This window comes from Juglans microcarpa x Juglans regia, chromosome 7S (assembly GCF_004785595.1).
Source record: "Juglans microcarpa x Juglans regia isolate MS1-56 chromosome 7S, Jm3101_v1.0, whole genome shotgun sequence".
In the NCBI taxonomy this organism is placed as follows: Eukaryota; Viridiplantae; Streptophyta; class Magnoliopsida; order Fagales; family Juglandaceae; genus Juglans; species Juglans microcarpa x Juglans regia.
This window is the reverse complement of record NC_054607.1, coordinates 2,466,951-2,494,885: the sequence shown is the minus strand read 5'-3', so window position 1 is coordinate 2,494,885 and position 27,935 is coordinate 2,466,951. Positions and strand designations below refer to the sequence as shown.

General features: G+C 36.1%; 3 protein-coding genes across 11 annotated transcripts; 2 read left to right on the top strand and 1 right to left on the bottom strand.

Moving 5' to 3' along the window:
* Nucleotides 1-643: 643 nt before the first annotated feature.
* Nucleotides 644-3,803, bottom strand: LOC121241578 (SPX domain-containing protein 3-like). Its single transcript, XM_041139402.1, has 3 exons — nt 3,383-3,803; nt 1,518-1,683; nt 644-1,377 (listed from the first exon to the last, which is right to left on the bottom strand). Exons 1-3 carry the CDS (start codon nt 3,626-3,628, stop codon nt 1,019-1,021), a joined length of 771 nt encoding a protein of 256 aa, XP_040995336.1. The 5' UTR covers nt 3,629-3,803; the 3' UTR covers nt 644-1,018.
* Nucleotides 3,804-7,129: 3,326 nt separating this feature from the next.
* LOC121240339 lies at nt 7,130-24,331 on the top strand. 9 transcript variants are annotated; one of them, XR_005935523.1, is made up of 19 exons: nt 7,131-8,160; nt 9,184-9,669; nt 9,806-9,919; nt 10,017-12,152; nt 12,410-12,526; nt 12,717-12,899; nt 12,986-13,048; nt 16,834-16,905; nt 17,004-17,270; nt 18,212-18,331; nt 18,730-18,789; nt 19,767-19,807; nt 19,960-20,037; nt 20,144-20,228; nt 20,329-20,488; nt 22,324-22,411; nt 22,534-22,686; nt 23,257-23,362; nt 23,487-24,331. XR_005935523.1 is itself a non-coding variant. In XM_041137755.1 (16 exons), exons 1-15 carry the CDS (start codon nt 7,297-7,299, stop codon nt 20,452-20,454), a joined length of 4,782 nt encoding a protein of 1,593 aa, XP_040993689.1. In that variant the 5' UTR covers nt 7,130-7,296; the 3' UTR covers nt 20,455-20,488; nt 20,898-21,113. The 9 variants fall into 9 exon arrangements, 6 of the variants coding, with proteins under 6 accessions (XP_040993689.1, XP_040993690.1, XP_040993687.1 ...); XR_005935521.1 differs by lacking the exon at nt 22,534-22,686 and adding an exon at nt 22,087-22,138; XR_005935522.1 differs by lacking the exon at nt 22,534-22,686.
* A 1,889-nt stretch (nt 24,332-26,220) lies between these two features.
* On the top strand, nt 26,221-27,411 carry LOC121241447 (F-box/kelch-repeat protein At3g23880-like). Its single transcript, XM_041139226.1, has one exon. The coding sequence runs from the start codon at nt 26,221-26,223 to the stop codon at nt 27,409-27,411; it is 1,191 nt and encodes a 396-aa protein (XP_040995160.1).
* Nucleotides 27,412-27,935: the final 524 nt, after the last annotated feature.

The following is a 27,935-nucleotide window of genomic DNA, read 5'->3' as shown; positions in this document are numbered from 1 at the left end:
AATAAAAAATGGCTTTATCAAGAGCATTGAGAGAGAGAGACTACAAAAATGACTAGTCTCCTATGGCCTTAACGAACTCCAAATGCTTGGAAAATCATGCGGATCTGTTCAGTTGATTCAACCTCTCAGCATGTATAATATATGAAAACTGCTACAGATACAAAGACATTACACAAAAGTAAACCGACAAACTAACGTGGTTTCATGAGATCCGTTAAATCTACTTTACAATAAAAGCAACTTTACAATCTGACGCACTACATCAAGCCACGTCAATTTGTGAATTACTTTTGTATAATTCTGTTGTGGCTAAAGTATTTCTCATAATATAATGCATAGTGTACTAAAACCAAGTGTATTACATGTTAATATCCCTCATGTGATGATGGACATCGACGACAGACTACTATCTCTCCATTACATTTGGAAGAAATAGTATTTCCTTTAGTGTAAAAACTAAGGTTTTGTTTTTACAAATTACATTATTCAGGTGAGTTACCAAGGAGAAAGAAAAGGATTTGTATGGGCTCTGTTCCAAGATCTTTAGTTTCTTTGGTGATGTTAGTCTGCCAAGATGTCCTCTAAGATTAGGACGAGTAAGTTTTTTTTTTTTTTTTTTCTCTTTATAAATAACATCTATACATCAGCAATATAATTTATTTAGAAATTTGACTATAAAGTCACATTTATATACCAACCCCATCATTATACAATTTCTGAACTTGATATCCTAGTACGTGGTATCAAAGTTCAGAACAATGTTCCTCTTCATTTTAAATTTTGTCATTCTCAATCGTATTTGTTGGTGTGACGCATTTTAAGTGAATGTTAATGTCAATGATTACTATCAAGAACCACTTAAAACACATCGTATCAACAACAAATACGATTGAGATAACAAAATCTAAGAAATATGTACTAACACTTGCTAAGGCATGTGTTCCTCAAACACAAAAGTGTGAGTTATTAACCAACTGTAATGTCATATAACTGTTGTGGTTTGCTAATCTCATCTTTATTAGACAGTGAGAATGGGAGAATTGAGTTGGAATGACCAAATGAGCTCTGAATCTGGCAAATTCAAAGGAGGCAGAGAAAAGTGACCATAAGTAGAGCTTCCTCTTCTGATCTCTTGCATGCTTTGCAGGGCTGCAACAGTATTCCTGAAAATCCCTTCTCCTGCAACTATTATTGCTGCTCTAGTCTCCTCTTCATCCTCAACTGGGAATACTACATCTATGGTGCTTTCGCATTCCTTCACGAGTTTTGAGATTAGATCTGTTGTGAAAAAGGGCTGCTGCAATACCTTCTGGATGAATGGCAAACGCAAAACGCCACCTGTTCTCTTGTCATACTTCTTCAAGATCTTGGCCACCCCTGCAAAAACTCAGATTCTCAGCCATTCTAAATTCCCTTTTAACATCATTTTTAAAGGTGGATGGGAGACCCCTGAAGTGTTTAAATATCATCAAGAAAGAAAGAATAAAATGGAGAGAGAGCTTAGCCTGATGAAATACCTGTGTAATTGACATTGCTGTAGTTAACTAAAAGCACCATTTCACCATGAAAATCAACGATGTCTTTTCTGATTTTTGCCATCTCCTCTTTCTGCCGTGACTCTAAAGGCCGACTCCCATTCGGCCCCCATGTATCAATCACCCTTTGGATCCTTTGTTGCAGCTCCTGAATTTCAAAATGTTCAACGCAAAATTTAGTGTCAATTGTCAAAAAAACAAATTTGGTACCATGAGTGGATATTGATTTTTATAGTTACAGCATGATTGAATTTAAAAAAAAAAAAAAAAAAATTTCTAATCACCCTTGATTCCCCGTATTTTTTAAGAAATTATCATACATGAGTTATTCTATTATCAAATTAGTGTATAAATCACTCTATCTACTTCACTTAAATGGTAAAATTTAAATTATAAAATTCAAAATTTTAAATTAATATTGTAAATCAAATCATGTCATGTAAACACTTTACTAAATATGCTATAATTTGATAATAGAATTTTTTATTTTAAAATTCTTAAAAAACTTACAAAAATACACAACAACCAATAAAAAAAAAAGCCATGAAAACTCTCTACCTGTCCATTGTAAGTACAATTTCGAATATTTCTTAAGAACTTGGGGTAGATTGTCATAGTTGCGTCTGTTAAGATATAAAATAATAAAATCTATCTCTTCTCATCAGTTTAAGCTTTTGAGACAAGTGGTGATTTCACATGATATTAGAGCAGAGGTTCTGAATTCGAACTCTAACTCTACACTCTATCTCATTTAATTAAATATTTCACTTGTTGGACCTACTAATTGAGAGAAAGTCTGGCCCATAAGTGAGAGAAAGTGTTAAGATATAAAATAATAAAATCTACCTCTTCCCATCAGTTTAAACTTTTGGAACAAATAGTAATTTCACAACGTCGAGTTTCCACATACTTACAAATAATCCAAATTTCCTTTACACATCATACGATATGATTTTCAAATCTCGAATTTATTCTTGAATATTATTAACATGTACAAACCTTCTATTTTTTTTCACTTTTTCTCTGAAAATATTCCAAAGCATTATCAAAAATCATTGGCTTCCCCAGCCTCCAATATAAAGCACTTCAAATTATCTGCAAACATTCTTGTCTGCCACAGTCTTAAGTCTAATCAGACGGTTAGGAACTTAGCAGGTGGTCCTGTGATTTTTTCACCAATTTTTCAATCTTGTTCATTCACTTTTCAGCAGGTTGTATCTAATGATTCTAACGATACCTAGCCAAATTCATATATAATATTAGATACGATTATAAGATATGTAAATTTCACGTACACTACTTAAAAAAAAAATTATTTTTTTATACAAATCTCAGATTTATTAACTTTTTTTTTTAAAAGAATAGGTAATGCTTGCATAGCTGCAAATATATTTCACTTTTGATTAATTATGGAACTTCAAATTGCCTAACACACCATAATTCCTTAATCCTGAATTTATTCCCCGCTGCATCGATTGGAGGGGAAGATCAACTAATTGAACGAGTTTTTCCAAGTACTACACAATCCTCATGGACCAGCTGGATGTCATTTTCCCAGTATCCAATCACTGGATACAGAAGTGGGGGTCCCCGAGACGGAGGGACCCATTTTTAAAGGAGCACCAAACTTCTCAACAACGAGTTGATCAACCGAGTCATCCCCGAGGTTAGTTGAGTTTGACTCGCCCAGAAACCAGCTGATTATAACGACAGACAACATCAAATAATCAGACAAAGTTAAACGATCGATGTCCTGTCCAACTCAGTTTACGTTTGGTTCCAGTTCCACCCATTTACCCATTAAAACAAAAGCAGTTTTTCATGGAAACGGAATCAAACATATTTACCTTGTGCCGGATAACGAAATCCTCCTCCTGTTCCATGAAGAAAGTGTTGAACTTCTCGATCTCACTGTTCAACAAGCACACGAATTCCTTCTCTGCAACCCCATACTCGACCTGGGACCAATTCGACAACGTCGGGGAAGATATCTGCTTGACAAGCTGCTTCAACAACTTGTACGACAAGAACTTGTCCCTCCACCCGGGCAATGTTCCCCGCATTTGTTGTTTAAGCTGCTTCCCAAACTTCATGGGTGTCTCGAGATTCTCGGAAAATAAACAAACAAATAGTAGAAAGAAGTGATCGGTACCAGAATTTAGGGGTTGCAGAGTGTGGGGGAAGAAGAAGAAAAGAAAAGGGAGGGTTTTTATTAGCAGAGGGTTGTAGAATATTATGTAAGGATATGCTTGGCGTGATGGAGTGGCGATTAGAAAAAGGTATTAACTAGTCGTTGAAGTAAGAGAATTCGAGGCATATTCGGTTACTGTTTGGTCATACTTAACACCAAAGCTTTAAAAGTGAGACTTTTTAAAAAGAAAATTAAAAATTAAAAAAATAATATTATAATAATAGTTTTTAATATTATTATTATTTTAAAATTTAAAAAATTAAATTATTTATTATATTTATATAAAATTTTTTGAAAATTATAACGAAAAAGAAAAATTTGATGCATCAACTACTATTTACTATTTCACACTTTATATTTTATAAAAAATATTTTCACATTCAAAATATACAAATAAATAGTAACAAATGTATAATTCCTCATACAAGAAATTACAATAGATAAGATCGTTCACCTCCAAATCCAAATCGAATTGTTTGAGGGGTTGGGCTAAATCCGACATGGGGTGAAATGGAGGGTGGATTTAAGTGGCTTCGTACTGTTTGAGGGGCCTACATCGTACTAGTTTGTAATTGTGAAATAATTTTCACTTCAATGTGTGTGGGTGGTGTGGGTGAGTGAAGGGCTGTGATTGGAGAAATGGTAAAGAAGACGTGGGAATTGGGAAATGGGAAAAGGATGATTCCGAGGAATCTACTGAGAATCGACCATGGAAATGGAGAAACTATGACAATATTGTGAGTTTGACAAAGTTTGGGATCAAACCAATTGGGGAATATGTGATTTTTGAACTCCTAGGAAATGGGTCTATGATATTGTAACATGGGTTCGGGTAGTCTTTCAGTGCAGGCCATTGGATTAAGGTCATTTTACAATCAAGAGGTTAAGATCATTTTGTCTTTTTTGATAGTGCCAATAAGAAATTCACAGGTGGTATTTTGCATATATACTTAATGAAGATACTTAGGATTTTAGACAATATTATTAGGGAATATGTGATTTTGAAATCCTACGAAATGCCCAAAGTCATTGGTCATTGGCTGCCAACATGAACTATATACTACTAAAAGGGTATGCATATAGTGTTTGTTTTTAGTATCAATTAAAAGACAGACATAAAAACAACATATGCCAACTCACAAATAAAGAAGTACTTATCTTGTTGTCATGTATGTGAAATATTTAATTATTTTGATAAATTGTAGAGTTAATGTTCAGATTCAGGACTTCTACTTTGATATTATGTGAAATCATCACTTGTTCTATTAACTTAATATGATGAGAATATGTAGATTTAATCATTTATATTTATCTTAATATTAACAACTCTAACAACTACACTTCTTAAATAAGTGATTTTCACTTGATTTGAGTATACAAAGTAAAAAATAAGACGAAAAATTATTTTTATTAATCACTATTCACTATCTCACATTTCACATCTTATAAAAAATACTCATATATTTGATAAAAAATTATAAGTATAGGTTGTGAGAATGAATAGTGACGGATTAGTATAATTTCTCAAATAAGATTGGGGCATATGCTGTTTCCATGATAGGCAGTCCAAATCACAAACAAACAGGTGTAGTGCAATTATAAAACAACTAAACATTAATGGGGGCCCATATAAATTTCACTTTGGAAGAAATTAACTTGTACGTACAATGCGGAAAAATGCACTGCTCGGTATAAAGCCCAAAACGTAGGCAATGACAAATGGACACAGCGCAAAGAGCTCTGGGACACTGCACAAGGAGAATATATAAAGGAGAAAATGGACATTAGCCCTCGTCAATATTTAGCTCGTAAAAAGGCCTCACAAAAATAAATTTATCAAAGATCTAACATATGGCCTCTTTTACATTTAAAATTCATCTCAATTCATCTCATTTTATCATTATAAATTTTTTAAATTTTTACACAAAATATAATAAACAATTCAACTTTTTTAAATATAATTTTTTTTAAATTTTTACACAAAATATAATAAATAATTCAATTTTTATTATACTATTTACAAACCATCTCAATTCATTTATGAATCCAAACCACTATATGAGTTACGTTAGTTTGTAAATTTATTTTTATAAAATCTTTTTATAATTGTCACACTTCTCAAACTATGAATTAAGGCTTTGTTTGGTTTGGTTAATGATGGTCATCTTTTTTAATTATTATAATTTTTTTAAAATCTCATATAAAATATAATAAACAATTCAATTATTTTAAATTTTAAAATAAAAAAAATATTTTATTTAATATTTAACTTTCATCTCATCTCATTTATATAACTAAACCAAGCTTTAAGAAGCACGAGCAAGCATTAGAAATCTCAACTCTAATACACATTATTGGGCTGCATTGTGCAAGAACATTATGAGTTTTGCTCATTCGCAGCAATCATGCAACCGATAATTGGTCGAATGAGATTTTCCTCTGCTTTTTTTGGTCGGGATTCGACAAGAATGGAAAGGGAACATTTTTTAGTGGAATCTTGTACATAAGACACTTCAAAGTCTGCATTAAACTTTTCACATACAAGAATTGTTGCGACTCTTCAAACCCCAAATTTACTACAATTTATCTAAAATGAAATATTTAATCACAAATAAAATATATAAAAAATAAATCTTTAAACTGACGTAATTTAACGCTGTATGTTGGATTGTAAATATACTTTTATTATAAAAATTTTAAAATATATCTAATGAATTATATAAAATTAAGCCACTTTATAAATTTACTTCTACGTAATTCTACTTCTAAACAAACCGGTTTGGATACAAGAAACGTTTCATTTCATCATTATAATTTTTTTAAATTATCATATAAAATATAATAAATAATTTAAATTTTTCAAATCTTAAAATAATAATAATATTATAAAAATATTTTATTTAATTTTTAATTTTCATCTCATCTCAACTAACTTTTCAAATCCAACCTAAGTATTTTAAATAATAAGCTGACATAAATAAAGAAAAGCACTCAAATTTGGGTGCATAGGCTGAAAATGGGCACAGGAAAAAACAGAAAAAGAGAGTGGAGAGAGGGGATAAAGACTGAGCGTGGGGAGAAGGAGAGAGAATGAATTTGCTTGCTTGTGTATGATTATATTATTTTTTTTTTAAAATATTTATATGTCAAAATTTTATTAGAGGGTAAAAACCCCCTTATGTGTATATATACCAAGAGTATCTCTTATTTATAAAATATTTTATTATTATTTTTATTATTATTTAATATTCTATTATTATTTTTTAATTATTATTCACAACTATTTTAAACACTTTTCATTTCCCAAACCTACCTAACTAATATAAAATTCTAACGTATTCTAACGTCGACGTTTAACGGTGACTCTTGTAAACAAGATGCACGACAGTCGAGACTCGACACGAGATGGCTTGTTTCTGGCAACGTGGCAGAACCCACCGGATAGAAACAAATCCGGACTACCCAAAAGGGTCCGGTTTCAACGGCCCGAAAATTCTCTGGCATTCCTTCTTCCCCACGTTCCACCCTCTCCCCAACTACTGCCATGGTTTCTGCGACCTGTGAGGAAAAATGTCCAAGCCAAACCTCAATTTCCCTTCCAAAACTTCGCTTTCCAACCCGTTCATGTCTCAGAACCAGCTCATCGACTCGCTCACCTCCCACATATCCCTCTATAGCTCACATTCCAGCTTCCACTCCCCAAACCCTAATTCTAACCCCATCAGGTCCTCCATTCTCAAATGGTTCTCATCTCTCACCGTATACCAGCGCCAAGCTCATCTAACGGCCGTAGATTCCAACTTCGTACGACTCCTCTTCCAGATGCTCCGCAGAGTCCACACCCATGGCCGCGGCTCCTTCATCATCCTCCCCGACCTCCCCTCACATGACCTCCCCGGCCTCTGCTTCAAGAAGTCACGAGGTCTCCTCTCCCGCGTCGCCGACTCCAACGAGTCGGAACGGCTACTCTTTGACTCGACTCGGTTCTTTGCCTCCTCGGAAGGCGAAAACATCAACGAGTGCTCTTGTTCGATCAAGAATGTCGACACAGTGACGGTTAGCGAGGAGTTGGTCGAGAATTTTGATAGGTTCGTGAATACTATGGATGAAATATCGAATAGGGGCTTCTTGAGAGGTGAAGAGACCGAGTTGGGATCGGATTGGGTCGAATTGGAGTGGTTGAAGGCGAAAGGGTACTATACCATGGAGGCTTTTGTGGCGAATAGGTTGGAAGTGGCGCTGAGGCTGGCGTGGCTGAATTGTAATAATGGGAGGAAAAGGGGAGTGAAGTTGAAGGAGAAGGCAAGTGCGGCAGGCGTTGCGGCCAATGTGTTTTGGAGGAAGAAGGGCTGTGTGGATTGGTGGGTTAATTTGGATACCGTGACTAGGAGGAAGATTTTGACAGTGGCGTTGGGGAAATCAGCAAAAGCTTTGGTATTTTTCTCGGGAACCTTGTTTATTTTTTATCTTCTCCATGTGATTTTCGTCTAAATTGTACTATGTGGGAGTTTATCTGTAGTTAAGAATGCATTTTCTTTTTAGGAATAAGAGTCGATTCGTTGTACTGGAAAAATATCATGGCTTTAAATGTTGTGTGGTTAACTCGAGAAAAGATGAGATATTTCCAGGAGAAATATAATTTAATCGTCAATTATATATTTAATATTCATTAATTGAGAAGTGGAAATAATATCCAATAGGAGGGATGGCTAAGAGTAAAAAGAATGTTGCGTTGGAAAGGGAAGGTTATATAGCTGTCAATGTTTGAAACGAGTGGTCATATATCTTGGCTTAAGTATTAGTTTGAGACATTACTTATCAAAAAAAAAAAAAAAGTCTTAGTTTGAGACATGAAGAATGTTGCAGATTTACCGTTTACGAGCCTTATCTGGTAACTCATATAATTTAGTCATCTGGCAAAGTTGCAAAGTATACAGAGTTGTTAATCCCAATCCGTGGTTTTTAGGGTAAATATGAGAATTTGTATAACATACAGAATGTAATGATCTTTATATCCTATTATATTTTTTCTTCTTTTGCACTGATCAAAAAGTTTTTTTTCTTTAGCAAAAATATGTTGTGTTTTTTGCAAAATAACACCAACATTCTAAGTGTGAGAATTTTTGGAATGCACAGAATTGTCCCTTCATTGGTTCTTTTTTCCTGAACTTTGAAACCATTGATGGTCACTAGATTGTGCCTTCAATTGAAAGTTGTCTCTGAGTAGGGGCTTTTCTTCTTCTTTTTTATTTTACAATTTCTCGGTCTCAGTTGCCTTCTGCTTCAATATTTTAATTTTATATTCTTTTTCCTTTAAAATGGTAAAGTTTCTTAAGCACCGTAAGTTGTGGATTCAGATTGTTTTTATTATGTAAAGGGTATTACGATTAATCTGTTTCTGGTTTTAAATGTTTTATTCCACTTTAGCCTCACTTTTGGTCACTTCTAAGTTTTCAGACTCATGAGATTCTGAAGGGTGCAACTAGTGGTTTGGAGGATGAGATGTGGCTTTTAAGTGCAGGAGTGGAACATCCAGAGAGATACAATCATGCTGTCACAATGCAAAAGACTATCCCCAGTGTCACTGCAGAGGCAGAACTTGGCTCGATCATTACCCCTGCTACTCTTTTGGGCAAACATACTTCCTTAGCCAATGCATTTAATAGCATACTTGTGCTTCAGGATATTATTATGATTATATTCTCATGTCATAGTAGTGTGTATGATAAAGGGAAAGTGTTTTTTAGCACATTGGGATCTGTTTGTACCATTTCTGATTGTATATTTAGAAAACTGCGAGGATTTCTTATGGTGGTTTCACTTGATTGCACAAAACTTGAACTTCTGGGGGAGGAAATCAAGAAGTCATCACCTAATAAATCCAATGAAAAGCTTGGTGCTGTTAGCCGTAGGAAGAAGGCGAGGACCCGCAATATGAAAAAGGTAAGTCCTATTCCCAGGTCATGTCTAGATGATTTTCCATGTGACAATCCTCTCAAGGTAGAAATTTGGCGAGTCCTTTTATAGAAAGGCAGACATTAATACTATTTAATTATAATTGCTTGGAAAAATATTCCAGGATGTTAATTGTGCAATTGCACATGAACAGAAGGTAGATTTGATGGAGCCCAAAAAGATACCTTATATTCCTCAGGAGAAAGAGAGTTGCAGAGAGATGTCAACTGTTCTGGTGGTAGCATTTTTTCCTTATTTGGATCTTACATTTTATAATGGTTTACGAGTATTATACTAATGGTTTGGATGGTTCATAATTGCTGGCCTGTCCTCAGGAACATGCCCGAGGAATGGTGGTTGAAAAAGCTCAAACTTCTTCGAGGAAGAGTAAGAAAGAAAAAAACAAAAATAAAAAACCTGGGTTTAACAATCTTGTGCAAGTGAGAAATTTGGAGAGATCAGTCCAGGAAGATTCCTCTCACTCTGTTGTTTCTCAGGGTAAGGCAGCAAAGTCTGGTCGAGCATCAGATAATTCAACCGCCCAGAATGAAATAGTTGATAATCCAATTGGCAATAATACCCTTGCATCTGATTCAAGTCTCCGTTGTGGTTTTGCTAATGGGCCTACTAAGGAGGATGATGCCATGGAAAGTATTCAAGGAGCATCTGATATTTCAACCAGTCAGAATGCAACAGCTGATAATACAACTGGTACTAATATCCTTCCATCAAATTCAAGTCTTCCTAGTAGTTCTGCTAATGGGCATAATGGGGCGGATAATCCCATGCAAAGCATTCGAGCAGGTTATATTAATGGTTCTAGTGATAGTTTATGTTGTATTGATCCAGAGTGTTATAACTTACCTAACAATAGGCTTGCAAATCAAAGTATATCTTCCAGAATTGAAACCCTAATTTGTAATACAGAGCCTCCTACTATGCCTGCATTGGAGGTTGATACTGTTCTCAGCAATGGAGATATCGATTCTCAGAATTGTGCAAATAGACGTGAAACTAATGTGAAAATAACTTTTCCTGACAAACCAATCCGACCTTTTGATGTGAAAGAGGAGTCTTTTCGGGTTAGAGATTCAGGGAGTGTAAATACATATGATACTGGACTGTCAAATTCTTCAGAGCGCCCTTCAAATGAGTGGCCCATTGTAGCTCCCTTTTATTTTCCCTCTTTCAACTCACATCTCCCAGCTGCCACTGATCGATTGCATCTGGATGTTGGTCGGAACTGGCATAATCACTTCCAACAATCATTCATACCCACAATGCATCATGCGAGAAACTCTCCAATTGAAGGTGGGTGTAACCCAGTTCTGTCTCGACCATTACCAATGAGTTTAGATTGGCCGCCAGTGGTTCGAAGTGCTTGTGGACTGGCTCCATCAGTAACTTGTAATTATGAGTCTGGATTTATCCCAAGGCTGCAGTCTACATATCCACAAGGTTTCACCCCTCACAACCTGCGGCTTAATGCAATGTCCATAGATGACGAAAGGAAGTATTCTGGGGATGTCACAGACTTGGTAACGAATACACAGGAACTAGCAGACGAATGTGATAGCCACTGCATATCAGAGGAGGATGTTGAGGTGCATCCTGTTTCTGGGATGGATTATAATCAATACTTTGGCGGAGGTGTGATGTACTGGAATCCTTCTGATCTTCCAGGGACAGGTTTCTCTCGACCTCCTTCACTAAGTTCTGATGATAGCTCATGGGCTTGGCGTGAGGCTGATATGATTAGGGCTGTTGATGATATGGTTGCATATTCTTCTTCGTATAGTACGAACGGCTTGACTTCACCAACTGCAGCTTCATTTGGTTCGCCTTTTGATCCTTTGGGTCCTGGTGCTCTTGGCTATGTAATGCCGGGAAGTGAAGTACCTGGCAAGATGTTGCATCCCTCTTCAGCATTGGCAGACACGACAGCAGAGGAGGAACCTACTGGTTCTTTGTCCAATTTACCCAGTGATGTTGAAGGGAAGACAGGAGACTCACTTCCTTACCCCATTCTGCGGCCAATCATCATTCCCCATATGTCTAGAGAAAGATCAAGGTCCGAGTTTAAGCGTAATCCTGATCACAAAAGCCCATGTGTTCCTCCTGCTAGGCGGGAGCAACCTCGGATAAAGCGACCACCATCACCTGTAGTGCTTTGTGTTCCAAGGGCTCCACGTCCACCACCACCCTCTCCTGTGAGTGAATCCAGAAAACAAAGGGGTTTCCCAACTGTTAGATCTGGTAGTTCGAGCCCAAGGCATTGGGGTGTTAGAGGCTGGTACCATGATGGAAATAACCTTGATGATGCTTGTTTGCGCATGGATGGCGCTGAAGTTGTTTGGCCTACGTGGAGAAATAACAATCTTGCAGCTCATCCAATGATTCAGCCTCTACCTGCAACTTTGCTGCAAGATCGGCTGATTGCAATGTCACAGCTGGCTCGTGATCAGGAACATGTAAGTATAGCATTTATGTTACCTCATTCTAAAGTTTACTCATAAAAAATGTTATCTCATTCTAAAGTTACTCTGCTTTTCTTCAATGCAATGCATTTATTAGATGGAAATATCTTTATGCATTTAACTTGTTTCTTTTTTCCCTTTCTTCTTCCTAGATAGGCGTTACCTCATGTATACCATCTTGTGTACTTGGGCTATGCCTATTCTTACTAATACCATCGTTTACTTGTAAAAAAAAAAATATCTTTATGCAGCCAGATATTGCATTTCCCTTGCAACCACCAGAGTTACAGAGCTGTCCTACACAGAAGGCCTCTCTTTCTTTGATGCACAGCCTCCTTCATGATGAGATTGACTCATTCTGGAAGCAGGTATCTTGCTTTTTTTTTTTTTTTTTTTTCCTTGTTACTATGAATCATTGTTCTAATTTTTGTCATCGTCATCAATATAGTAATTTCTTTTCAATTTTCCATTGAAAACTTGTAGCTTTGTTGTTATAAGTCCTAGTCATATATGTGATAAGAAGTTATTGATTTTTTGAATAATATGGTGGAATGCAAGGTTGCCGCTGCAAATATGGCCAGGAAGCCCTACATCAATTGGGCCATCAAGCGGGTTACACGATCTCTCCAAGTTCTATGGCCAAGGTCCCGGACAAATGTATTTGGTTCAAATGCAACTGGTTTGTCCCTGCCAACGAGTGATGTGGACCTCGTGGTTTGTCTCCCTCCAGTGAGGAACCTGGTAAGAGTTGTCTTGATTTAATTATTACTTTTTCCCATGCTATTACTTTCATCGTAAAAACCTTATCTAAAAGAATAATGCTTTAGGAACCTATTAAAGAAGCCGGGATATTGGAGGGACGTAATGGCATTAAAGAAACTTGCCTTCAGGTATTTTAGCACCTTTTTTTTTTTTTTTTAAATATTAGTATTTCAGTAGTTTTCCTTCGGTGTACTTGGGCTATGCCTATCTTTATCAATACAATTGCTTCTTACTTATCAAAAAAAAGTATTTCAGTAGTTTTGCCTCAACTACCTTGCCACTACTTTTTTTTTTTTTTTTTTAAATTTTTTTTTGATAAGTAAGAAGAAATATATTAGGTCAAGAAAAGGGCAAGGCCCGAGTACATGGGGAAAGAAAGGACAACAATAGTCAGTTTCAAGAAAATTTAATGGCAACATGAAATTTGCATTGACAAACATCCTTTTAATCAAGATTCTTGTAATTTCTCACTGATAATTGTCAAAATAAGTAAAAATGCTGTATGAATGGCCGAAATGGTTGGCCTTCTGATTTCTCTCTATTATATAATTTGTACAAAAGAATTCTATACATGGAAAGAACTACGTATATGCTAATGTTATCCCTATACAATCTGTCAAATATTAAGCTAATTATTCGGAAGAGTAAATCAAGGAAACAAAGATGGAAACAAGTATGGAAACAAATATGGACAGCAAAGCTGTCCATTGACAGCCCCCCTCAAATTGATGCGGGTTGATCAACAAGCATCAATTTGCTACTTAGGAAGCAATGTCGATGACGAGTGAGAGCCTTGGTGAAGATATTAGCAATTTGTAGTTCAGTGGAAATGTGTGGAAGAGTGATAACACGAGCTTCAAAGGCTTCACGGATAGAGTGACAGTCGACTTCAATATGCTTTGTGCGCTCATGATAGACAGGATTGGCCGTGATCTGAATAGCACTTGTATTATCGGCATGTAAAGGTGTAGGATCGGTCTCAGAGAAGTCTAACTCAGCAAGCAAACCTCGAAGCCAAATAATTTCGGAACAAGTAAGAGACATCGCTCGGTACTCAGATTCTGTAGATGACTTAGAAACTCTGTCTTGCTTCTTACTCTTCCAGGAGATCAACGCATCACCTAAGAACACGCATCAACCAGTGATGGAGCCACGTGTATCAGCATAACCAGCCCAATCAGCATCGCTATAAGCAACAAGACAAGGAGAATTGCCTGCAGGAAAGAATAAGCCACGGGCAGAAGTGCCCTGAACATAGCGTATGATCCTTTGAACAGCAGCCAAATGAAGATGACGAGAAGTCTGAAGAAACTGGCTGACTTGCTGTACAGCAAAAGAAATATCTGGTCTAGTGATGGTGAGATAGACAAGGCTACCCACCAATTTCCGATATAAACTGGGATCAACAAGTAAGTCACCCTCCTCTTTGCGAAGCTTGACATTTAATTCCATGGGAGTATCGACAGAGGTAGCTTCCTGCAGTCCAGCTGTAGCCACCAAATCACTAGCATACTTATGTTGATTGAGTGAAATACCAGAGGGACTACGATGCACCTCAAGACCAAGAAAATACGTGAGAGACCCAAGATCTTTCATATGAAAGGATTCTGAGAGATGGGTCTTGAGCTGTACAAGTAAAGCAGAATCGGAACCAGTTATCACAATATCATCAACATAAAAGGACAACAATACCCATGCTTGATTTCCGAAGAAACAATGAAGTGTCATACTTGCTTTGCTTAAAGGAAAATTGTAATAAAGTGGTTTGAAATTTATCAAACCAGGCCCTCGGAGCTTGTTTGAGACCATAAAAAGAGCGACGGAGTTTACACACATTGGAGGTCGGAGAAGAAAACAATCCCCGGGGGTGGCTTCATATAAATACACTCTTTAAGATCCCCGTGAAGAAAAGCATTCTTAACATACATCTGATGTAGTGGCCAATCATTGGAAGCAGCAAGAGCTAGGATCATACGAACAATGGTCATCTTAGCCACAGGAGCAAACGTCTCCTCATAATTGACACCATATTCCTGATTATTCCCAAGGGCAACAAGCCGAGCTTTATAACGATCCAAACTTCCATCAGAGCGAACCTTGACTGAGTAATCCCATTTGCAACCCAGAGGAACTATAGTGGAAGGACAAGGCTCAATGTCCTAGGTGTGATTGGCCTCTAGAGCGGCAATTTCTTCCTGCATAGCTTGTCGCCAACAGTCATGCTTGACAGCATGTGAGTAGCATGTGGGAATAGCAAAATTGGACAATGCAACAGTAAGAGCTGAAATAGAATTGCCAGAAGAAAACCCATACCGATCCGGGGGTACAGACACTCGAAGAGAGCGACGTACCAAAGGCTTTGGAGGTGCTGCAACTAACTGATTCTGGTGTATGTTAGGATCAGATATCGGGTGAGCCACCGGAAGAGACTGTGGGCGGGAGCGTCTTGTATACACCATACTTGGTTTAAAGTGAGAACTGACTGGATGAAGATCTGAGAACTGCTGCTCAAAGGAGGGAAGGACCACAATAGAAGAAGAGGGCACAAATGACACATGAAAGAAATGTTGATTTTCAAAGAAAATAACATTCCTAGAAATGCGTGTACGATGTAATGTAGGATCATAGCATACAAATCCCTTTTGACACACACAGGTGCAGAGTCCATTGCAAAAAAATGAAACTCGAGACAAAGCAAAAAAAATATCCAAAAAATTAAAGAAACCGAGAGAAGGACCTGCTGCCGACAAATGAGAGAAGCCAAACAAAATACCCAGACCAAAAAATAAATATGCCGAAACCACCCAATCCAGGAAAAATAAAACAAACTCCCAAAGAAATCGAAGAACAATACCAAGACCTTGAACAGAGGCTACCGAAAGACACCACTCCAGTAGAAGAACGTGTCGATAGACTGAGAGGGTGCCAAAAATGCCCAAAGTTGAGATAGAAGGTGCCGACAAAGACTACCCCAGAACCAGAATGCCAAAAAACACAAAACTGACACAGAAGACGCCGAGATGTGCTGCCGAGACTCAGAAAACGCCGACACACGAAACCGAGAGAAAAAAAATGATTCACGAGGGCGACAACGAAACCGAGAGAAAAAAAAATTTCAACCGGCTCTTGATACCATGTTAAAATAAGTAAAAATGTTGTATGAATGGCCGAAATGGTTGGCCTTCTGATTTCTCTCTATTATATAATTTGTACAAAAGAATTCTATACATGGAAAGAACTACGTATATGCTAATGTTATCCCTATACAATCTGTCAAATATTAAGCTAATTATTCGGAAGAGTAAATCAAGGAAACAAAGATGGAAACAAGTATGGAAACAAATATGGACAGCAAAGCTGTCCATTGACAATAACAAGCACTGAAATTCCATTATGAGTACGTGAGCTTGAAGTGACAGCAGAGCAAGTAATCCCCACTTTTTATTAACAATGTGAACTTTTTTCCCTGGGATGCTAACTTCTGCAGACATTTTGTTTTAAACTACTTTTGTTGTTGCCAATGGAAGAATATTGTATATGGATTCATTGACTTGCAGATTAGAGTCAAATTTGCAATTAATAAATACTCAATTGACTGATTATCAGATGAGAAGATATGTTAAAAATTAAAGGTGGCAACTTTCACTATAGGTTACTTATTAGATGGAATTAGTGTTCTTTTCTTCATGATGTTCAAACACATTGCCATCAGGTAAAAAGAATGTTCTTACTTTAGATGGAACTAGTGTTGTATTTTTATTTTGTTCTCGAGCTGTTATGTTGGCAATTGAGCTGTTAATTTTCTCCCATTCTCTTCAAGATCTGTGAAATTGCTTTTGTGGTGTCTATTGAATTGCTGCTAGCCTGCTATTACCTGTTGGAAGATTGAGATTTTGTTGTATTGGTCTTTCAGCATGCAGCCAGGTATCTTGCAAACCAGGAGTGGGTAAAAAATGACTCTCTTAAGGCTGTGGAAAATACAGCTGTAATGCCTCTTCTTTTGAACTGTGCCATTTTTTCTTTTCTCTAATGTTAGCCACTTTATCTTCCTGGATCTTATCATACTGGCCCCTTTGCTATTAGATACCTATCATTATGCTTGCGGTGGAAGTTCCTCATGATCTTGTTACCTCTTCTACCTCTAATGCACAATCACCTAAGGAGACGACTCACATAACTGGTGAACAAGGCAGTGATGCTCATTCTGATGCGGTTGTTTTTGAAGATTCTGCTCCTTCTAGTACTAGATGCATACAGACAGATCATGTTACTAATAATGATTCAAAATCAGTTCGTCTTGACATCAGTTTTAAGTCACCATCACATACAGGACTCCAAACTACAGAACTGGTAATCTTTTTGGACTATGGATAGTTATTGGACTATGTACATATTCTACCATAATGGGAATTTTGATGTGAGATTGGTTGAAGTTATTTACATAGGTTCGATAAACTCTAGGAATATAGTTAGAAGATATTGTTTTTATGAACTACAGATCAATTTGGTTGATGTTTTCAATTGAAGGCTTTGGATGTGAACAGGTACCTGTCTTAACTATAGGAATCGATATTCTAAAACCATGGTTGACGTTCGTTATTTCACCGTACCATCTTTGGAATAATGTGAAGATGTAGCTTCTGTTTTTTTTTTCATACTACTGGAGATAGATGCAGTCTTACGGTGATGCTGTAGTCATGTCAATTGATTGTTTGCTTGAGTTTCATAATGACAAATCGAATTATTCTTTGTCAAAATACCGTTGCCAGAGCAGGATATGCACACTTATATAAGAAACAAATTTTAGTTGTAGATCCTAATAGTACTTGAGGTTTGGAAAGTATTGTATACTATGTGTCGTGCATGTTCTTGTGAAGATAGGCTACTTATAAAAATTAAAAAAGTTCCTTGTGAAGCTAAGCTTATTGAGATCGCTTAATTGTGATTGGCTGGGCTGGTTTGGAAATGTTATATGAAGATTAGTATGAAAATGAAAATTATCCACCCCTCCTCCAAGGTACCCCCAAGCAACCAAAAAAATGGTGATATTGCCAAAACATCGCATTGAATGACAGATGTTTACTGTAAAGCTGCAGAAACCAGCCAGATGGAATTGAGTACAAATCAGCATGGAACCATGATCTTCCTGTTCCATCAGCTCTTTATGTTTGGTGGCCTTCATCTTTTTGTGTTTTCTGCATTGACTTTGGATGCATTTCCCATAATAGTGTTTCTGAAAGGTTTTTTTTATGCCACATTGTATTTCAACATATTATTCATTTCTGTTACAGGTTAAAGAGCTGACTGATCAGTTTCCAGCTGCTACACCCCTTGCTTTGGTACTGAAACAGTTCTTGGCAGATCGTAGCCTGGACCAGTCATATTCTGGTGGTTTAAGTTCCTACTGTTTGGTGAGCATTGCTGCATTTCTCATATTCTTTGAAGTAGCTTGTACCATGACCAAAGAACCTCAACAAAGCATTTTAAATTCTAAAAAGTGAGATCCTCGTTAGGGTGCAGCCTAGTGGTCATAGGGTGGTCAGCTTGGGGTGAGCTGTTGATTCATACATCTTGAGTTTGATTTGGCGCTGAGAATTCACATGAATTACTTTATATATGGTTCTGGTGGGTGGAATCATGAATGCGTGCCTTGGCGAGGTTCCACATCATTGAAAAAAAATTATGAAGCAAGATGCATAGTCCTCTATTGGTTGGTCTTTTAGTTTTGACATTTTCTTGTCAAGGATAAAAAGGAATAAGTAATAGTGATCCTGCATGTGTTTGCATTTCACTGTGTTGTTCTTCGCAGGTGTTACTGATTATACGTTTCCTTCAGCATGAGCATCATCTTGGCCGGCCTATTAACCATGTAAATTCCAATATTTCACCTCTGTTTGTTTTCCATTGATGATATGTTGCATGCCATTTATATCTTTGGCTCTTTTAACTCCTTTTGATTTACTATGTTTATCAGTTATCATAAAAATTCTTCTATAATTTTGTTTAATTATCTTGACACTAGACATATTAAAGTTGTCTGTGGTAAGTCAATGAGATATTATTTAGTAGATACTTCATCCTCCTTGAAAATCTTATTTGTACAATATTTTGTTATATGTTATTGAGGGTGTATTTTAGGTGCTTTTATACAATAGTTTGTGCTGAAAGGCATTATCCTTTAGAGGCATAGAATGTGCTGGCATTTTTGCCTTTGCTGGTATTTTCCTCGAGTAACTTTTCTCATGAATACCAGTAATATTTCTGATGTTTACTACGTATCAAAAATATCTCTGCTGTTTACCTAGGGAAGGCTTGTGTAATGATAGAGTTTGGAAACCATCTGGGTGAGGAAATATTGACCCCCTATAGAGACGTGCTATGCCTTTATCTTTTGAAATCATGTTTTATCAAACATGCTTGAGCAAACTTACCATTTAGGAATATCTTGGAGTGCCATTGGTATTTTCTTTGGATTAAAAGTCACCCAGACTGCAAGCATCTAATTTATTGGAATCTCATTCCTCCCCTGAAATGTAACAGTGTTAATTTATTGGTTGCCAATGACCTCTGTGCTAAATTGCACCCCCACCCCTCATAAGAGTGGGATGGTTACACTGATGGATAAGCCTCAGTTAAAGCTTAAATTAATAAATAAATCCGAAATGTGTTCCATCCCCATTTGCAACAGCCAATCAGAAAACCACTGCAAGGCTTGAATTCTATAATTTGAATATTCAAATTTCTTGTGCCTTGGTCATACACAATGTTCAGATCCTTAATTTTACTATTTTCTCCTTTCTGTAGTTTTCAATATGTGCTTATAGTTATTTATCAATGTTCTTGCAGAAATTTGGAAGTCTTCTGATGGATTTTCTATATTTCTTTGGGTACGTCAAATGCTGATGACAAAGTTTGTCTATTGATTATTGAAAGTGATTTGTGAAATTGACTATGCAATTGATTATAGAATTATTTAATATTACAACACATTGTATTAATAGATTAATTGCAGTTTATAATCTAATCTCTGATTTTCCAGCAATGTGTTTGATCCTCGCCAAATGCGTATTTCGGTTCAGGGGAGTGGAGTTTACATGAAAAGGGAAAGAGGTTGCAGGTAATAGCAGCACTCTCTGCTTTCTATGTTGGAATTTATGAGTGACATGGATTCCCCAGAAATGTATCCTTTATGTACTATTTTGACAATCTGTTTAATCTTGTAGCATTGATCCAATACACATTGATGATCCTCTATTTCCAACAAATAATGTGGGGAGAAATTGCTTTAGGATACATCAGTGTATTAAGGTACGCCAGTGTTCCTTGTCGAAATCATAACTATGATAGAAATAGTGGGCGCTTGGCATGATGATCAAAGAAAGTGACGAGACTCTAAATTGACCTGTAGGCATTTTCAGAAGCCTATTCTGTCTTGGAGAATGAGCTTACATGCATTCCTGATTATGGTGATGCATGTTCGATGCCGCCATGTAGATTGCTTCCAAAAATCATCCCTAGTATTGATCTTGTATAGGGATTCTCACTAGCTGGAGAGTCATGATTGGAAGGTATTTTTCAAGTCATTAGATAGAGATGTACTAATTTCGGAGTTTTGAGTTTTTTTATTTCATATTCCCATTTCTTTTAACTTTTGGCCTCATCATTTATGTAGAAGAAAGTAAAAACATCAGAATAATATAAATATTTTTTTTGATAAGTAAAAAAAACATCAGAATAATATTAAAGCAGTCGAAATGGAATAATGAAGTTTTAATAAATACAGAAGATCTGGCAGACGAGCTGCATGCTTTGGATTGAATTTTTGTTGTTTGTATTCACTGATTATGAATTGTATAATGCTTCAATTAGGAGGGTATTGCTTATCCACGTCTGATCTAACAAAAGTTGAATGGTTGATACTTATTTCATACCGTGGTTGAAAATGATATGTTGAAATCCTATGGTTTTGCTCCACAAGGTGTATATGTGGTAGAAAACATGAAAAAACTGTTTATTATTGGGACATCGATGATGACTTGATGATTTCTTCATTGAATTTATTTACTCTTTCCGGGTACCAAGAGGATTGTTTGTTAAGTATTGTCTTATGCCGTCAGAGTGTTGTCAGAGGAATGTCACATGAAAGAGCGCTTTTTTATTTCCCTTTTAGTCAAGGAAAGATGGAGAACAAAGGTGCTTTGATGTTCCTTGTGGTTAGCATTGATTTCGTTTTCTCCTTGGTATTTTCGGATATCTTTGTTGTTGAGACACTGAATAGTTTCATTGGGGAATTCCATGATTTCCTGTAACAGTACGCTACAACAGGTTTTGTTAGCCTTTGTTTTTGCTGAGATACTGTACGATCTACATTGCTTAACTGCTTTCTTTTATTAGTTGTAAAGCATCCTTTTTGCTGTTCCGGCTTTGTACACTGGATTATTAGCTTAAGAAAATAACTTCCGTCAGGATGGGGTGGCTTTACACCCCTTCCCATTGATTTTACAAAAAAGGCCTACCTGACCAAATTACATCTGATTGTTTTTTCCATCCAACCCCTAGATAGAAAACTGTGGATTTGTTTTTTTTTTTTTTTTTTGTAAGAATGAAATTTTATTGAATCAGGTAAATAGGCATAGCCCAAGGGGTGTAAAGCCACCCCATCCTGACGGAAGTTAGGATGAAATTTTACAAAAAAGGCCTACTGCACCAAATTACATCTGATTGGTTTTTCCATCCAACCCCTAGATAGAAAACTGTGGATTTGTTTTTTTTTTTTTTTTTTTTTTTTTTTTGTAAGAATGAAATTTTATTGAATCAAGTAAATAGGCGTAGCCCAAGTATACTGGAAGTAGACAAAAGTGAATGCCTAGTTACATTTTAGGAAAATATGAAACTAGCAATGAAATGCAGAGGCTTCAGCATTGTTGACAGGGGCCTCTTAGTCAGAGGTAATTTGATTTTGATTATTGAATCTAGTTCGTGGCCTGGTTGTAATCTCATAATCTGCTATACTCTATGAAAACTCTGATTTATTGGCAAAGAGATGAAGAAATAGATTTATTATTCCATTCCAATCGACCAAGAATGAGAAGGGCTAATGCCATTTTAACTGAAATACACATGGTTTTTTATTTTTAGCAAAAAAAGTATTCTTGTCTCCGTACAGAATAAAAAATTCAGGAATTAACAAATATGGGATTCTCTACCAAAGCCACGAGGTATCAATACGATTCATAAAATCTTCAATTACTTTGTCAAAAAATTTTAGCGCTAATGAACATCTTGTTTTGTGATTGGAACATTGCTTCAAGAGCGCAGAATTAAAGAGGCCCTGTGCTTTACATATATTAATATGATGCTGGTCCTTCCTTTTTCTTCACATTTCTTTGCATTTATTTTTCAGTTGAAACGTGGAGATAGCTGGCAGGACTGCTTCCATGTTTAGCAAGGTTGAGCTTATTGCTTGGAGCTGCCATCATATTCCTCAAAAGGTACTACATTACATGTAGTCTTTAGGTGTCACGTAGTATATAGCACGTGTACCTTTGGTTTCACCTGTTATTTTTATTTGTAAATTCTTACGACAAATAATGATAAAAAAATTGTTAAAAAGTTTTAGCTACAGAAAACTCAAGGGGTTGGCTCAAGTGGTAAGAGCCTTGGTCTTGGTGGTGTGCTCCCTCCACCTCAAATGTTCACAAGCTCTTGGGTGCAAACAATTTCTAGGGGTATCGGACTGGGAGAATTTTCTCTTATATTACCTGAGGTACACTTGCGGGAAACTCATTGTCAAGGGCCTGTGCACCTCTGGGATTAGTCGGGACTTGTTCTAGGACACCCGGTGCCAATAATAATAATAATAATAATAAGTTTTAGTTACAACAAACTCGACTGTTCACAGTTTTTTTTTCCTTGATAAAATCTGAATTATTAAATGTGTCCTGACAATAGTCAAAAGTTTATGTTTGTTTTACATGTTAGGATGTAATTTGTCATACTAATCACATTCCTAGACTGTCGTAAGCTTTTATACGACTACTCAAGAAATTGTTTTATGCTTTAGTTATCAACAAGGTCACTTAGTGATGTTGCAATGTTAGTTGGTAACTTTATCGTCTACTGCCTGTATAAGCCTTCAAGTTTACCAATGCTCGAAATACCAATAAGTATCAAAGCACTGATTCCAAGCAACTTATCTAAATAGGTGCATGTTAAAAGCTGCCGATGTTGATGACACCTTAGCCCCACCCATTGCTTATACATGATTGCACCGGTGTTGTAAGAAGTGAATGTCTTGTTTCTTTGCTGATAGTTACTAAACTGGTTCTTTTTTCAGGACTCTGGCATCAAAGAACAGTTGTTACTTGCACTCCACCTTCCAAGTTCATAGTGCTGTTCTGGACTAATCATCACCGCTACCACCACGGCTCCTACAGATGAAGGTTCAGCCAAGAGAGCAAACACTAAGCTGTTTCAATTTCTACTAATGTTAATCAAGGTACCCTGGACTATACAGTAATTATAACTTTTGTCCATCCTTGTTTTGCTCTTTGCTCGAGTCTACAGTTAAGGTGCTGTTGTTAAACAGGACAGTGTTCAGTATGTCGTGGACCAGAGAGAGTCGACTGTTTATATGCATGAAGTCTGAAGAACAAGTTGGATGGAACATAGCATTTGACAATTTTGAGATCTTGATTTACCTATCATTGGCTTTCTAAATCAATCCAGAGCATGGAATGTTGTTAATGATGATGAATCAGCAGATTCAAATCAATACAGACCGGAATGCAGCAGATGCAAATGAATGCAGCATGGAATGTGGTCATCACTGCTTAGAATTCTTGGAACTTCTACCAGTTTTTTGGAAGCCAATGTGATTGTCAACTTATTGATTTTAGATCTTTTCTGCATAATATGAGAAATGGAGAGTAGGTTTATTTATTTTCAAGTACCAAATCCCATTGTATGAAAGTGGGAAATCTATGGGGTGTTGGCACACATACATGGGCTTCGTAGAATCGAGATATTTTTTTATTTGATTGGCAATTGGTGTCCGAGATCAGAGTCTTAACTAATCTCAGGGGTGTATAGATTCTCGACAAGAAGTTTCCTGCAAGTACAATTTGGATAATTTAAGAGTTAGTTTCTCAAGTCCAATAGTCTTCATAAATTGTTTGCCCTCAAGAGGATTCAAATCTTTTACATGGAGGGTGCATTCCATCAAGATCAAGGTTTTGACCACTCGAGCCAACCCCAAGGGTTATAGAATCGAGATTATTACTTGGATTCTGTTTTTTTCACTTTGTTATTGGAGAAAATTAATGTACTGTAATTTTTATTTTTTATAAATGGTACCAATTGTTTAAAAAGCTTATAACTAATAATTATAGTTATGGTAATGTTTCAAATTAGTACTTCTGTCAAGATTCCGTCAGTCTGGCAGAAAATGTGCCATATCAGCTCACACATCCCATGGTTATCATGAAGAGTAAAAAATATAATAAATAAATAAATATATAAATCTAAGAAACATACACAAAATAAAAAATAAAACACAAAAATTTATTAAACATTAAAAAATCTATAAACTAAATTTTAGTAAACATTATTAAGAATTCCTAAAGCACAAAATTATTAAAAAATAGTTAAGAAAATTGTTAGAAAAACTTCTTAAAACACCTAAAAAACCAATTAAATCTTTCTACCAAGTTTTTTGTTTTTTCTTCTTTATATTCTTTATTTTTTAATTTTTTACCTTTGATGGGTGATTACGTGACAATTAAATGCCACATCAACATCTTATGTCATAACTAGAGGTACTACATATAAACTTTTTAAACCACGAGTACAACTGTGAAAAAGTCAAGACATGGTAATTGAGTCCTACTACTGGTACCGATAGAAGGTATCAATAGTTTAGATTGATCACTACAATTTGATTTTATTTTTCATAATTTTTAAATATTTTTAAACATTTAAAAAAAATACAAAATCACTTTCTTAACAATTAATATATATATATATATATATATATTAAATGAATGCCTTACATTTAACATTGGTGTACGAAATCGCTTGCAAGAAGACTTTTCTATATATATATGGGTTCATTTGGAGGGCCAATTTATCGGTCTCCCAAACATTTTCCATAGTAATTCTTCCTTATTATTAATATTCTCTATTTTACCGGTTGCTAGTACATGTCATCTAATGTACATGATTGTAACAATAATGATATATGGATATGAAATTATCCAAGTATCTTTGTATTGAAATCTAACGTTGTACTAGTTCACTCAACAAATTAGTTAGTTGTCAACTATGTAATTATTTAATAAAAAAATAATAACATAAAATAAATAAATTGCATAACATCAATCTTAGTATCGAAAGAAAACCTTTAAAAGAACTCTTTAAAGGTAAAACTCTATAGGACAGCCAAATTCAGAAAAGTCAATTTTATTATTTAAAAATCAGTTACAAGTAATTCTCAATTATAAAACCTTTGCCAATTGACTCTCTTACTTAACCCTACAAATGATTCATTTGCCTCTACCACAATAGTAACTAGAATCTATGACGATATTCAAACATTGACTTTTATTCTAAAACTTTAGTGGCTGAGTCACGATCATTCTATTTTTAACATGGAGCACGATTACACTCAATGAAAGTAGGACTCAAGATATAGATCACACTTTTTGTAATATTCCAAAACCATCATGTATAACAAAACACTTCATTGCAAGTAGGACTAATATGTAGCTAACTGAATTAAACACATCCAATAACATTCCATATAAATAATATTTGCAGTCAGCTCAATGTGTACAAGTCCATTGTATTTTCTTTAAAAAATTTGAATAAATTTGAAACCTATATAAAAAAAATTATTTTTTAATAATAGACTCAACTTTTTTTTCAGAGAGCCCAGACGTGCACATTTTAAGATTGTATCTCTTCTTAGTCAATATTCCAAGAAATGTGACTCCTAAAAAGAAAAGAAACGAGGACTGCACATATTTCTCCTAATCGATCTTGAGTTGTTAGGAAAACCAAATTCTAGAGCAACTAGAAATCAAAAAAGACCATGATGCATAGAGTTATTACGAGAACGAAATTCTGAAATTACTATATAGCCAGGCAAATCAAATCCCAGAAGTAGAAGGAGACTTCATTATATAAACATCCACTTCGCGTGATTGAAACCTCAAAAGTCCAGAAAAAAAAGAGGAGAAAAAAACCATACGAATCACGGCGATCAGTACTTTTCCTACGTAAAGCAGCCAGCCCCATTGTTATGGCGGACCCGCAACCACCGACCCTGAATAGCTATATCCCAGAAGACATCGTGCTGGAGATCCTGGCAAGGTTACCAGTCAAGTCATTGCTGAGCTTCAGGCGCGTATGCAAATCCTGGAACTCCATCATCTCCAGTCCTTATTTCATGGCCACCCACCTTAAATATGGTCCTCGTCGTGGTTATTATCTTCTATACCAGACTATGTTTGCTGAAATACATGAATCCTCATGTACAGTCGTCTGCGACCGGACCTATGACAGGATTTCCGAATTAGAACCGCCCTTCACGCATAGCGGAATAGTGGGTTCCTGCAACGGCCTACTTTGTGTGGAGTCACGAGGATTCAGGCGTTTGAGTTTGTGGAACCCCAGCATTGCAAGATTCAAGATTTTGCCCGCTCCTTGCTTAGCTCGCGGCTATAGAAGTTTTACATACGGATTTACGTATGTTTCCGAGGAAAACGACTTCAAAATTGTCAAGATTTCATACAGTGAGTTTACAACTACGCTTCCTCGGGCTCAGGTTTACACATTAAGTTCGAATTCTTGGAGAAGAATCGATGAGCCTATCCCTCTGAAACCCGATGCTCTAATCTACAATATTGGTTGTAATCATTTGCCCTGCCCGTGCATTGCTGGTGCTTTGCATTGGATCGTGCGTAGTAAAGGAAGTGATGACTGGAGAGACAATAAAAAGATTTTGTCATTTGATCTCAGGGATGAAAAATTCGGGGAGATAGCACTGCCTAACAGTTACTTGTACTACGATGGATGGGAATATCTTGGCTTGTTCAAGGGAAAGCTTGCTTCGTTTAGTTTTGCAAACTGCCGGATTGGGATATGGGTGATGACAGATTATGGAATGGCTGAATCTTGGACTCTGCTTAGGACTGTGGAATATGAGCCAGGCGTGGTAGATTTCCGGGGCTGCACCGACGGTGGTGCCGTCGTGATTGCAAGGATGCGCCGTGAGTTTTGTACACTAAGTTTTATTGAGACTGAAGAAGCTTCACATGATCGTGTGAGGACTATTAATGGTGGACATCTTGTAGTATTTGCAGCTCCTTTCGTGGAAAGTCTGGCTTTACTGGACGGATCAGAAAGTGTCCAATCTCTACATGCACGAACTAATCAAGGAGGCCGGGATTTGATCAATGAAGCATTTCCATTTATTAAAGAGATCGACTGAAGAGTTTTAATTAATTTTCTTTTTTAAAAGAGAACGAAAATGATGTTGAAGATCCATATTGTACGTACGTAGGCATGGATAATGGGATTGGAGTACGTAACTAATATTACCTCACACGTATGTAAAGGCATTTCACGTACGTTATTGCCTCTAAACAGTAAACTCTCATACGTACATCATCCCTGATCTCTCTCGGCCCCTAGCCATCTTCACTTCCACGTACGCCCTATACGAAGATCAGCATGAGAAACCACCGATTGTGAACGATTATCGTGAGGTACTTGCTGCAATATATAATATTGGACCAAAGTTATTGTCTTGCGATATTTAATTTCATGAAGAAAAATTCTAATTAATCATCATTTGACCACACATGACTACGTATGATTTTTTTATTTTTATTTTTATTTTTTTCCTACCAAATGTGTAGTATGTGGTGTATGGATGATGAGTATAAGAATTCAATTAGTTTAGGAGGAATAAATCAAATTTTTTTAAAAAATAAAAAATAAAAAAAATATGAT